The 14,672-nt window shown below is 35.6% G+C and overlaps 1 protein-coding gene across 5 annotated transcripts in view; it reads left to right on the forward strand.

The window, feature by feature from the left end:
- The window catches only part of LOC147066824 (polyprenol dehydrogenase-like), a 656,880-nt gene that overhangs the window by 57,046 nt on the left and 585,162 nt on the right, over window positions 1–14,672 (forward strand). For 2 of the 5 annotated variants that reach the window (XM_085953831.1, XM_085953829.1), the window contains exons 2-4: window positions 2,830–3,618; window positions 10,080–10,424; window positions 13,604–13,825. In XM_085953831.1, the coding sequence (XP_085809957.1) occupies window positions 2,899–3,618; window positions 10,080–10,424; window positions 13,604–13,690 (1,152 nt within the window). In that variant the 5' untranslated portion in view covers window positions 2,830–2,898 and the 3' untranslated portion in view covers window positions 13,691–13,825. Of the gene's footprint in view, window positions 1–2,829; window positions 3,619–10,079; window positions 11,076–11,205; window positions 11,344–13,603; window positions 13,826–14,672 lie in introns of those variants that run through there. The other 3 variants (XR_015071461.1, XR_015071460.1, XM_085953832.1) reach the window with 3 other exon arrangements.

A 14,672-nucleotide genomic window follows, 5' to 3' on the forward strand; every position in this document is an offset into this window, starting at 1 on the left:
CAGTGGCGAAGCGTGGAGGTAGGCTGTTAAGATCTGCCATAAATAGTGCACATTAAACTTTGTCAATCATACATACGTATTTGTTTTCATTGAAATAATCGATTAAACCCTGCGAAACCAAGCTATAATAGATAATAGTCAACAAATACTCGACTATTTACAAAATATCTAAAATTATATAATTAAATCATTCATAACTTTTGATGTTTGGATATAAGAATACTATTTTTATCTATTATAGTTCGGTTTGGGCAGGGCTCGAAATGGACCGGAGCGTACCGGAGCGCCGTTCCGGTTCATTAAATCCCCAAAATTATCACTCCGTCTCGTGGAATAAAATATTTGACCGTCTAGATAGGCTATATAACAAAAATCTAACACAGTTATTTTTATAAAATCCACATAAAATTGGATAAATATGTTGATATTTTCGTAAACTTATCGAGCGCTCCGGTTCGTAAAATTGTCCATTTCGAGCGCTGGGTTTAGGCAGGGCTTAATGAATTTAAAAAAATGAACGTGTAATATGTATTCTTGATCCAATGAAAACAAATAAGTATGAATGATAAAGTGTGCACAATTTTGTCGTGTATCGTCAAAAATTTACCAAAACTATTATGGTTTGGTTTAGGCAGATTTTAATTGATTTTTAAAATCTAACCAACACCATCTGCAAATTGTAGTCTTAGTTCAATAAAAACAAATACGTATGACTAGCAAAGTTTAATGTGCACTATTTATAGCGGATCTTAACTGCCTAACTCGACCCTTCACTACTGGTATTTATACATGGTACTTGCATGCTGAAGTGTACACTGTATGAGTAGATAGTATTATTATGAACACCCTCAAATAAAAATCTATATGTACATTATTACCGTATCTATCCATAGAATTACCAATAAGTGCGACCCTGGGTTTTTTTTAATTCAGTTTGATATAATATTTCGGCTACGCCTTCTAGAGAGAGTTTTTTTAATCTCTTTGGACTTATTAAAATAATCGATAATAACGAAATTATTTCATAAAATTTAATATGCAATAAAATTTGCAAAATTATTCTGATTTTCGCAAATCGTTTCACATTAAAATGCCAGTTGTTATACCTATAATACTTAAGGCTTTTTTTATGACATCAAACAGGATTTTATATGTAAATTTTATTACTATATACCTAAATTCTATGCAGTTAATATATTTCGTCATTGTCTCTAACGTCTGAAAGTTTATTTATAAATGGCCAACGAGAAGAAAGTTGGGTATATTCTGAACAGTTTCGTAACATTTGTTATAAAATTAAATTCGACTAAAACACATTAAAATTACGTAAAGAATATTGCAAACTGTCTAATCTATACTGACAATAAAATTGATGTGATGACTGCCAATGATTTCAAAATATTTGCTTTTGTTCAATGTTTTGCATATTTCTATGATACAGAAAAAAATAGTTATTTTTTGTCATAATTTTTGCCGCATGTCAAAAACTGGTTGAGTTCAAACTTTTACAGTTCATAGACTATATATTATTGGAACCAATTTAGTAGAAATTCATTCCAAATAAAACAACCCACAAAAATGACGTGTTTCCAACAACTTCATCACGAGTATGTGATTTGGTCAGATACAATGACATTATTAATGGACAACGCACTCAGTACAGTAGCTATAAAGTAAATTCGCGCATAGCGACAATCGCACATGTATAGGTAGACGTCACGCAATTTCCATTATGCGATATCACGCATCGGGAATTTATAGAAATATCACCTTTATTGTTATGGCGTTAGAACAGTGTATCTAGTGCCAATGTTCATTTGAGCGAACCCGAACCTAACCATTCGGCAGACCCGACAAAAAGTATCGGGAATTTATAGCAATATCACCTTTATTGTAAATGGCGTTAGAACAGATTATGCCATTCGGCAGACCCGACAAAAAAGTGAGTATCATTTTTTTACCAGATGATTCATCCATATTAGATAGTAAATAAATGTTGAGGATATTGACGTCGCAGGCGATTTTATAAAATAATAAAACATTCATTTTTATCGTAGTCGTAAGAACGATCCCGTCCTCTCGTAATTTGGCCATTTCATGATTAAATATCCTCTTTTTTTCTTTTATTGTGTTAACTGTTAATTCATGGTGGAAATGCATTGCACGGCGCCCAATTGTCCTAGCGCCCAGTTGTTCCATTCCATTCAACGAAATTCCACTTCTACAACTAGGACGACTGTCCGCTCCCACGCGCCTTGCTACGCCACTGGTCAATAGTTATACTTATAACTTTAACATTTTTTTAGTACTTATTCCACTTTCATAAATAAATCTGGATCGGCTTCGTCCGCCTCAGACGGCTTTATATCTGAATGGTAAATAGTAGACACGTCAAGTTTTGACTCCATTTATTCGACTAGGGCGACTACTGTAAATAATGATTTAATTGTGCATATGTGCAAGTCCAATGAGATGAGAGTTATTTTATTTTTATATAAAGTCTCAGACATGATAATTCTCAATCCGCAATACAAAATACTATATTAAGAGCAAAATGAATTAAATGAACAGAAACTGATTAAAATTCAACATCTGCTTTCTGCATAAAATCGTAACGAACGTCTACTAATTTCATTCGAGAGTGCGGCGCCCAATTGTTCTAGCGCCCAGTTCCATTCCATTCAACGAAACTCCACTTCTACGACTAGGATGACTGTCCGCTCCCCCGTGCCTTGCTACGCCACTGGCCAATAGTTACAACTTTGTTTCAACCATAATCTCAAAAATATGTCTCTAGTCACTGCTTAATATTTGTATTTTCTGTTTCAGATATCTGCATACCAAATAAGCATCGACGTCATATAACACCGTAAAGAAGCACAAATAAACGCAATCAAAATGTTTGGTGCGATTTTAATTTTGTTGTTTATAGTTGCGTTACTGTTTGGGTTGACTCAAAAATACCCCGAACAGTGGATGACACTACAAGACATATTTTACGTATACGTCATTGCAACAAGCGCAACTGTAGCATTTGGCATTGGCGATAAGTTGTGCCACTTTCAAAATGTTCTAAAAAACCCTCAAAACAGGGATGGCCACATTGCTATTGTGACAGGCGGTGGACGAGGTATTGGACTAGAAGTCGTCAAAGGCTTAATGAAAAGTGGAATGACTGTCGTCATGGCTGTAAGAAATCCAGAAGCGTGCAAACGTGTACTGGGAGATCTGTCAGAGAAATACCCAAAAGGAAACGTATTGACAATGAAACTAGATGTATCATCGATGGAATCTGTCAAAGAATTCGTGAAGAATTTTTCAGCAGATTACTCAAAGCTGCACATCCTTGTTAATAATGCTGGTGCATTTCCTGGGGAATACAAAAAAACTGAAGAAGGGTTCGAGGAGAACTTTGCTACAAACTATTTAGGACACTTCTTATTGACGCATCTGTTGATGGACAAGATGAAAGCTGCAGGGGAAGAAAGTGAGCTGTTCTCGAGGGTTGTGAACGTGTCATCGTGCGCACACTTCTTTGGGCAGATGAATTGGGAAGATATCAACATGGAAAAGCATTATTGTAATACATCTGCCTACACCCAATCGAAGCTTGCACAGGTAACTAGTAATATAATATACCTATAATACAATAAACTTTTTAAGAGCACATTGAAAATCGATCAGTCTAATTAGTTGAGAGTTTCACAGTTATTTGTGATTATTTAATTTTTGGGCTGTCACCGTGCTTTATCTAATTTTCTTGACGTCCCACGCTCGTTATAGAGACCATTCTTAAAAGATTCTATCGTAAGTTGTATTGTTTGGCTTTACTAGCTAACATTTCTCGACACACGAAGCGGGATTCGTATTTACATTTAGAGTCTGTCTTCTATTAGCTGGAGCGCGGTTTCCTCTCCCCCCCGCTTCAGCATTCGGCACTGCATTTCCTCTCGTTCCCGCCCACTGAAAACTTGCAACAGTCGAACGCGATGGCAAAATGCTTTCCTTGTGACGTGAACGCCAGCTTATAGAATACAGACTCTAAGCTCATGACGATGTGATTTTGTAGGTATTCATAAAACATATGTACCGTAATGTAGCTCCGCACACATAGAAAAAAACAGCTGGTGTCGCAAGCAACGAATTTCACTCGACATGGGGCGCACGTATAATACCAAAATATCACATCGGTACATATTGTGTAGAAGCTGCATTCAACCAGCCGCATTACGTCACTGTCCTAGCATGTCCTCGCTTGAGCGCACGGAAGATAGTCGCAACATTGCACTCTATTATGACCATATACCAAATGTTTTTTGAATTTGATATTTATTCACTCTTATTAATCGTTCTCTCATGGCTGAATATCGTAATCACTTTGAAATTCCGCCAGCTTCTGAGCGACCAATACTTTCCACCCCTCTCGCTCCACTGATTCTCTCAGGGCAGAGTGAAGGCTGCTCACAGTAAACTCCTTCACTTGATTGCTCCAACGCGCTGACGCTATTCCTCTTATTCGCCTTCCTTGCAAGCTACGCAAAACCACCAGTGTTTTCCAGGTTATCCGGTCTACGCCGAATAACATGTCCAAACAACTTGAAAATGCGTCAACATATTGCCGAGAGCCGTTCCTTTATATGTAATATCTGGATGATTGACCGGTTTGTCATGAAGCATGCGGTGCCAAAACCACATTTCGAAGGCATCAATAATTGTCTTCCGTTCCCTTGCCCTCAGGGTCCATGACTCAACACCGTAAAAATATGGAAAACACTAAGTATCATTTACGTGGCAATTTAAATTCCCCGATCCTTCCATATTATAGTGAGTGGTAAGGCGTGTCATCGCATTATTCGCAATCTGTGTGCGCCTTCTTATTTCTGCTTCATATCTGCCTTTTCCACTAAAATGGTCGATCTCAGATATACAAAGTCGTCCACAGTTTTTAGGTTTAGGAGTATACTTGCTACTGGTAGACGGTTAGCTCGATCGATAACCATTAACTTAGTATTATTTCTATTAATAAGGAGGCAATATTTGTGACTTTCTTTCTCTATCTGGAGAAGCAGCTCTTTAAGCTTTCTTTCATCAGCAGCGATTAGTGTGGTATTATATGGAAATCTTAAGTTGTTTATTTTCTGGCCACAATTGTTATTCCGCCTTACTAATGATCTAGGGCAAATTGATATTTATTTCTACATAGTTGAAAAATACATTGTATTAGGATTTTTAATGCGATGGTTCTCTCTGTTAAATTATAATAAACAAAGTTTTTCAACATTCAAACTAAATTGTTTCGAAACCTGTTTACATTGACATTGACCGTTTTTTCCGTGCGCTCTATGGATGCGACGCGTTGTTTTTATTAGGTTTTTAATTTATAGGCTGGGTATTAAACATATACAAGTGACTAGTTAAGTACTGTTTTCACATCACCACATCTGTTGTGTGTTTAAAGACGTGCATGCTCGCAGCACTGCCTGATTTTGTACCCCACCCTTCACGATACAAAATAATATAAAAACCGTGGATTCCAGCAAACAAAAGCATTTGTAAAAATAACAATATACATATATATTTTTCTTAAAATCACACCATGTAGGTACATACCTAAAAATAATTATAATTTGAAGATGACAACGATGACACATGATAGTGTAGTGCCACTGTAGTGTAGTGTAGAATTGATGGGGGAGCCAAAGTCGAAAACTATCCAATCCAAGACTCGCAACCAACAGAATCTGACAGTCAAGTGACGTATTCAATATGGCGTCATAGTAATTCCATTTTTGTCCGGTTTACAGACAAGTTTGAGGTACTTAAGTGGTTATTTTATTGCGTACCTACAAGTAGGACTATAGCCACTAGAAAAATCATATTTGAAAAAAATACGATGCTCGACAGGATTTGAACCCGTATAACCACTGGTATCGCGTCAGCTGTGCATGTTCAGTATATGGAATGTTACATTCTGACAATCTTGTGAATTATTCGTTGAATAAAAGAAATGGTTTATTAAAAATTGTTAGCAAGTTAAAGTAGACGTTATAACCGAAATATTTGGCGAGAGCCGGGCGTCGGTTAGTAATTAAGGTAATTAATATTCATTGATTAAAAACACAAAAACCGCTAGTCAATAATAACGCCATTTGATAAGCATTTCATGTATGACCTACTAGTTTAAATTGTCGCAATTAGATAAGAGGCTCGTAGCATAATTGGTAAGTGCACAGCTGGCGCGATACCAGTGGTTATACGGGTTCAAATCCCGTCAAGCATCGTATTTTTTTCAAATATGATTACTTCTATCTGAAGTGTTTTCAAGTTATGTGTGTTAAATTTATTTAATTTGATCAATGGTGCACTTGTCTTCGTTCAATATTCAGCACTTCAATTACTATATCTAGATTTTTTCCTCATAGCTGCATTTTTTCGATAACGTATTATGTGTAATAATATCTAACGTCATAATTACGTAGGTAGCTATTATTATTATTATTATTATTATTTGAAGCATTTTTATAAATTTATTAATTCTGTGTTCCCTGAACGATACCTTGCCCTTTTTGTCATCAAGGTTGTTTGAGGCATTAAAAGTCAACCGCACAGAACAGATAATAAATATAAATCCGATAGGCTATATTTAATACGCTACATTTTGGGCAGGGTTTTGAATGTGTGAGTGTCCTACGAAAATGAAACACGCATTATGCGCACGCAATGGTGTGTGTAACAGTGGCGAAGACTCCATACTAGGCGATTATTCGAAGCCTACCTTCTTACGAAAAATATTTTTTAATTGCGTATTGACTTATTTATATAATCACTTGATTATATATTCTATAAAATAATTTATTTTGCCAACGAGAGATGCCGTAATATGTGTAGGAATATAATACAATCAGCAAAGGTTTTAATAAACATACCACAGCGCGCCATCTGTCTTGACGTAAATAAAGGTCAGATTATGTTTCAAATAATTCTCAATTTTTTTCATATGGACTTCACGTCACGTAGCCCTGCCCAGTCTGTCGAATTGTATGAACTAACGTAAGCTCCGATCGCATAGCCTAAAACTAAATAATTAATAATTAGGTAATTTAAAAAAATATTTTTTATGGTGTTTAATCGAATATTAATAAATATAGACTATTTTTTAAAATAAAAAGAACTTTTATCTAATGATTTTTGATATGTATAAATGTTTTGAAAAAATGCGTACCTAATTTAATCTGATCGCTTAATTTTATGTCGTCAGTGAGTTTTTGAAGTTTCATTAAATTAGTGTGTCGTTGTTATTAGTGTGTACCTATTCATTAGTAGTAATATTGTATTATCTTCTTATTTCTCGTAAGTATACCTGACAAGTGTGTTCTTTTTATCAGATCTCCACAGCCTACCTCTTTCCAAAAGTCACCCTTCACCACTGGTGTGTAATACACCAATATTAAATGAGCGTCAATGCATAAACCGAGAGCAGTTGTCAGTATTCGACGTATGACGCATTCTTGACACGTGCTTAAGTTTATACCAGATTCTTCCTTACTCAAGATCCGTTACCTGCTACTCCTTATCCGTTAGGTATTTCAGTTCCCATTATTTCTGTGTTCCCTGGTCAACAGTTTCACGCTAATAAAATATCTACTTTGCAGGGTTGTATGTAAATTATACGTATGATATTTGCACATATCACAGTGCAGGAAAAAGATAGCCGTAGGTATAGCATTGAGATAAAAAATAATCCGTTATTCAAAGAGCATTGCAGACAGTAATGTTCCAATTTTATTAGATTCAATAAGATCAATAAATTGATATTTGATAGGTACGACTTGATACGTAACCTAACCTAGCCCACTTTTGAATCATTCATGATTTTATATACCTATATATATATATATATAATAATTATATGATATGATTTTATTTTACGTACATATTATTATGTCCGTATTTCCCACAGAACAGATAATAAATAGAATACCGATAGGCTATAATATTCAATACGCCGCACGGTGAAGCAGGCTTTTGAATGTGTGAGTGTCCTACGAAAATGAAGCACGCATTATGCACGTGCAATAGTGTGTGTAAAACACAAACATTAAATGAGCGTAAATGCATAAACCGATAGCGGTTTTCAGTATTCGACGTAAAACGTATTCTAGACACGTGTGTAAGTTTAACCCGGATTCTTCCTTACTCGAGTCGGTTACCTGCTATCGCCTTACCCGTTGTGTATTTCAGTTCCCATTATTTCTGAGTTCCCTGGTATTTCCCCGGTATTCCAGTGTTTTTATTAATATTTTTTACAACGTTTTTATTAGGTCGTATTCTTTTTTATCCGGTGGTTGTTTATCCAGTACAAATCTTGCAATCGATTTTTAACTAAATTCCCGACTAGCTAGACATTTGAAACTTTTAGAATATATCAGAACACGATGCCAATGCATTCTTTTAATTTTAGCCACCTTTAAGTAGAATTGAATTCATTTTCAGTTATTTCTGTTTTGTATGAAAAGTTATTTCGGAAGAAATCCGTAAAAAGTAAAACACTATTATTGGTTGCTAGGAGAGTGGTCTGGGGTCCTAGCAACTAAATTATTAATATATACGTGCGTTAGTTCCGTTATGGAAATCAATATGAAATGTCAAAATGACATTTCAGTATTCTATGTTTATTCTGTATTTCTATCAAGTACACGTTTTTTTGATCGTTTAAGCTAGTCAATTTCAATACTATACTACATCTATTTCCGATACAACCTGTCACGATGAACTGCCGTACGGCCAACTGTATACGTACAAATTTCCGGAAACGATTTTGAAGTATAAGGTGCCCTGCCCTCTAGGCGTTGAAATATCCCACGGAATATTACATGTTGGAATATCGCGATTTTTGCACTTTTCCGAAAACATTGCCGTGCTCAAACACTTCACGCTTTCACTATGTATAGGTGAATACTTGAACTGCAGCTATAATCACTTGTGAGATGCTAATCTACGATCCTGATTCAAGAAATTAAATTAAAAGAAAAAAAAGAAATTAACAGAACAGTTAGTTTCAAAACCACTATAGAATAGTTTCACCACGTAAGCGCTAATTTAATTATGTAAGAACACAATTCGGTATTTTTTTTTTCGTTCGTGAGAAGCTGGATCCCACCTCGTGTGTGCGCCTGACCCACTCTCATTGAATGCATGTCGATTAAAAAAGTGTCGCGTGACACAATTCGAAACTCCTAGGATTCCGGTATTGCTAGATTTTTGCATATAATTTACAAGTATAGTGGTATTATTAGCATGGCTGATGAGCTCTGGGAGAAATAGACGTTTTATAGCAATAAACTGTATGTTTATTTTTTAATAACTATTGCCAATACAGTAGCAGTTTTTATGCTAATTTGCGGCCCCAAATGAAGATTCTGATGGTTTAATTAGGCCGTAAGAAGATCATATGGGCCTCCACAGAATGAAGATTGTATTAACAAGTTTTTCTTTTTTACGAGAAATGGATGTAAGCCACTTGATCAACATATTGGTGAATGGACCCCTCAATGGTCCAAATACACATTGAATCCATGATTTTTTTGGGTCTACAATCCGTCAGAGTCCATCCACACATGGCCCCAATTGGTCACGCCGACTTTATATCAAGTTCATGTTTGAAACAAGCTGCTGAATTCTTGGTTCCAATGACGTTACTCCAACACGGAGAGCCGTTTGTATTTCAAGTCGACTGTGGTACTTGGTTTTAATTGCCGTAACTGATGAGAACGTCTTTTCACACAAATATATAGTTCTAAATACAATCAAAATTTGTAAGGCCTTTTCATTCAAATTTATTCAATTTATTTATTCTTTGACACATTGAATAATATGTAAACCTCTAAACCATCACTGGGTAGTACATTTTATGTTTTTGGTGCTTACGAATCACTAGTTTATATTTTTTCCGACCATGTCCGATCCTAATAGGATCATATGGGCTTTCACAGAGTGGATGTTTGTATTAACAGATTTTGTTTTTACGAGAATTGGATGTCAGCCATTTGCTCAACTGTAATATTCCTCTTGTTTTTCAGGTCTTGTTCAGCCACCGCTTGGACACAAGTCTCGTGTATTATGAGATGCCGGTGAGGAGTAACGCCGTCAACCCTGGAATCGCAGGCAGCGAGTTGTTTGCATCTGTATTAAAAATACTTGGCTCTTGGTCGGCGAGTTTGAAATACATCGTGAGGACACCAAGGCAAGCGGCTACCTCAGTCCTGTATACCTGCCTCAGCCCTGTACTGGAGCGACAGGGAGGAAAATACATCAGCAGCTGCGGCGAGGGATACACGAACGCGATCACAAAGATAAGAATGGAACAAGACAGGTTCTTCAAGCAGACGATGACAATGCTGGACATTCAGCAGTTTGGGGCTCCGGTAGGATATTATAGTATGGCAAATCCTGAAAAGAAGAAACCTATCGCTGTTACTAGCACGGCGTATTCCCTATAAAGCATGAGCATACGTATCTACTTAGTAAATTTGAATTTAATTTTAAATATAGACGCTTACTATTTCTTTGTGGATCTATCAACCCTGACGTATTATTGCAATTTCGTTTGAATCAAAGTATTATTAATGGAAAGCTAATCCAAAGACGTTAGACAAAAACAGGGCCAAATTTACTATTGAAGGGGGCCATGGGTTAATTAAATATGTATTGGGAACCCAAAAAAATATTTGAAAATTACGTAAAAATGATAATTTTGTAATAATTATTTCATCAAAATACATTATTTTTAATAATTCAGGCTCTAATGCCATAAGAGAGAGTGCTAATTAACATTGATCGATTTTGGCCAATAGTGATGCGTTAATATATTTATATTTCGTGACAGTATGTAAAATGATATTTCGCCTTGGCTAATTACCTAGTCTAGATTTTTTTTAAATTATACACACTGATGCACGAAGACAATCTTTAAATACTCATAATATTTACAATAAAATTTATACAAGAAATTCAATTTTTTCTCCTATTTCCAGTATAAACATTATACTATAATTGATGTTTTTATTTAATAAAACGCAATTTTTTTATAGTACTTATTCCACTTTAATTAATATATTAGGACCGGTTTCGTCCGCCTCAGTGGGACATTTTCAACCACTGAGGCGGACGAAACCGGTCCTAATATATTAATTAAAGTGGAATAAGTACTATAAAAAAATTGCGTTTTATTAAATAAAAACAACAATACAATGCAGTTCCACCATGAATTGACATGTTAACAAAATAAAAGAAATTATACTATAAATTGATTTTGCCCAAATACATTGTATATATTTATATTCCACAGCTTTTTTTTTTTAAAATTCCTAATGTATAAAAAGTACTTCGATTCAGCTTTTGAAACCTTCTAATTCAGTGTCGTCCCGTGAGGGTAGGCAGGCCTTGCGTTGCTAAGGGGCGGCACATTGTAAATTGCAAAAAACAGATACGAATACTGCAACATCTGACCGAAAAGTTGGTTTTTCATGAACCAAATAATGTCATCTGATATTGTTAAAAATAATGAAAGCATAAAAAATCCTCGCGAGCTATGCTCTGTTTGTTTCTAACAGTTAATGGCGGTTTATCGTATAGGCAAAATTTTCACAAGGGGGCCTTTGACCTAGCAGAAAAAATGGGATGCCTCCACCAAAGGGAGGCACGCATATACGTTTTTTTTCAAATATCAAATGGCAAATGGAGATAACTGCTTTGACTCCAGATCATTACACCAGTCAAATCTTGACTGGACATGGTGGCGTCGCTGGCAGTCTCTTTGAGCTTGGTCTTGTTAGCCGTTCAACATGTCCATGTGGAGGAGAAATACTGGATGCAAACCACATCCTCTAAGAATCTCCTAAAATGTGTACGGAAAGGGAAAAGCTGGAGGATTTTCTATGTTTTTTTTTCACTTTCGTGAGTCGGGATTTAGCCGCTTTAACTCTATAGTAAATCCGCCACTGGACAACAATCCAAAATCCAAATGGTTATTGTACACACATACTTTTGAAAAACCTTAGAAACATACCATAATTAGAAAAAAATTGAATCAAGTGTGACTCGATCTCACGTATCATCCGGATAGTGAGTTCCACTTTATCCAACTTTTTTTATAATAATTAAATTAATATTGTAGTTAATCAACAGTCAAAGAGATATTTTTTTTATCTCTCAATAATTTGTATTCATGTAACTAATTTTTCACTGTGGACACAATTGATTTATAATGCAAGCAACACTATTTTTCATTTGTTTTGTAAATCTGTCATAGACTTTTTACTATATATAATGTGGTTACATGTAAATTGTACATAAAACATTTCACCGTAGCACAGTTCACCGTGAGCTTTCTATCGGAAAGAGATGACCGTATAGGTACCTACTATACGGTCTCCAATTTTATTAGATTCAAAATGAACATTTATTAATTCAATTTTCATAGCTGATTTTAGCAAAATTCATGAATTCAAGAATTAAAATCTAACCTAACCTAACAAATAATCCAGTATATCTGCTATTTTCAAAAAATGTTTGCCGCTGGCCTCCTTTAAACTGACAAGAACCGTGTTTTATTTAGACGTGAATTCTATCTCAGTAGGTACTATACAACCAAAAGAGGTTAGACGGTCTTTAATATACGACCACATTATATTTCCGATACAACATTTCACGGTGAAGTTGTGAAGAAGTGCATATTAGATATTACAAATGATATTATACTGTTATAAAAGACGTTATGTTTTTTTTTTTAAATTTAATATTTTGTTTTATTAAAACATTGACTACAAAATGTCCAGTGCTAAACAATGACACTTAATAAATAAAAATGTGATGACATTTTATGTTAAGTACGCCATCTATGAGAATCGCTTCTAATCTATTTGTCAAAAAAATGCCAAATTCGACTATACTATCCAAAAATATTTCCATACTAATTATCTTCAAATAAAATGCTACATAGTGAATACACGAGACAAATTTCAACATTATATTAATCTAACTGCTGCTTATGTGCATTGATCTATTTATGAACAAATTTTTAATTTATTTGATTTCTCTTGAAACTAACAATTTGATCAGGGGTGTAGCAAGGTATTTTAACGTCCGGGGCAGTAACGAAAAAGGCACGTGGTACAAAATTTGTAGGTACCTACATAATGTGCACAGTTACTATTAACCTATAAATATTTAATAAATTAAATTCGAAGGTGTCTGGTTACCATTGACAGAATTAAATAATACGGATTTAATAATTGATTAGTAGGGCCCTACACTTTTAAGCTGACTTCAAAACTTTGGTCCATGGCGGCTGGCTTTCATATTTATATCTAAGTGTCATGTGGTACGTGAGTATCCATGATAAAATATATCGCTTATCAGATAGATATACGTCATGTAGAAATAAGTAAGCAGTACTCACATCTCAGATACTTTTTTGTCATCTCGATTGAATTATTGAATTCATTAAATTTAGGCATTTGACATTTTGTGTTAAATAAAGATGATGATTTTATGAGACCCTCGTAGGAAAACTAACACTTGATTGGTAATTTTTTCATCGTAGGGAATGTCAAAATCAGTCCGCGCCTCGGGCCTCCGCGTCAGTAAAACCGCCACCGGTTCTTCTTCTTCGTCGGGAGCTCACGACTGAACCGGATGATTTGGCCGCCTAAGGCCTGGTGACGCTTGACTCCATCCCTCACGGCATTAGGTGGCCAGCGTTGCCAACATACCAATTTTGTGTTCCAACTTACCAATTTTATTGTCAAATCTTACCCATTTCAATAGGCCTCGTAAAATATGCATCTGTAGTACGGGGTCAAATATGGCGCTGTTTAACACCGTACACATTCCGTAAAATGCTGGAATATTACACACAGATGCGACTTTTTTTGACGCGAATGATGCAATCGATTCGTTAGAAGATTAATTAAAAGGGGCCTCGAAGCGTTTATTAAACTATATCAAAATCTAAAAGCGTACATATTTCTAATAAATTTAGTTTAAAATATTATTCAACACGTAACAAAATTCCCGCAACTAACATGAAATATAATATAATATCATCATCATCATCATCATCAGCCTGAATCTATCCACTGCTGGATGAAGGCCTCTTCAAGTTGCTTCCACTTCTCTCGGTCCTGTGCATTGCGTTGCCACGTACTTCCGCAGAACTTTATCATTTCATCGATCCAGCGGCCTCTAGGTCTACCTTGTGGACGTTTTGTACTTCTTGGATACCACTGGATGACTAGATTTGTCCAACGATTGTCTCTTCTTCGAGCTATGTGTCCAGCCCATCTCCATTTAAGGCTTTTAATAAACTTTATTACATCGCAAACCCTTGTCTGCTTCCTTATCCACTCATTCCTCTTTTTGTCCTTTCGCGTTATGCCCAGCATGCACCTCTCCATACCACGTTGTGCTACTCTAAGTTTCTGGATCTCTCTTTTACTTAGGGCCCATGTTTCACACGCATATGTCATCACGGGAAGCACACACTGGTTGAACACTTTGCGCTTTAGGCACAGTGGAAGGTCACTTTTGAAGACATTATTCAGGCGGCCAAAAGCACTCCAGCCTAGCTTTACTCTGCGAACAATTTCATCAAATATACATCCATCTATAGA

Source organism: Rhyacophila brunnea, unplaced genomic scaffold, assembly GCF_057557595.1.
Source record: "Rhyacophila brunnea isolate RB1 unplaced genomic scaffold, BYU_Rbru_1.0 scaffold_4, whole genome shotgun sequence".
NCBI lineage: Eukaryota > Metazoa > Arthropoda > Insecta > Trichoptera > Rhyacophilidae > Rhyacophila > Rhyacophila brunnea.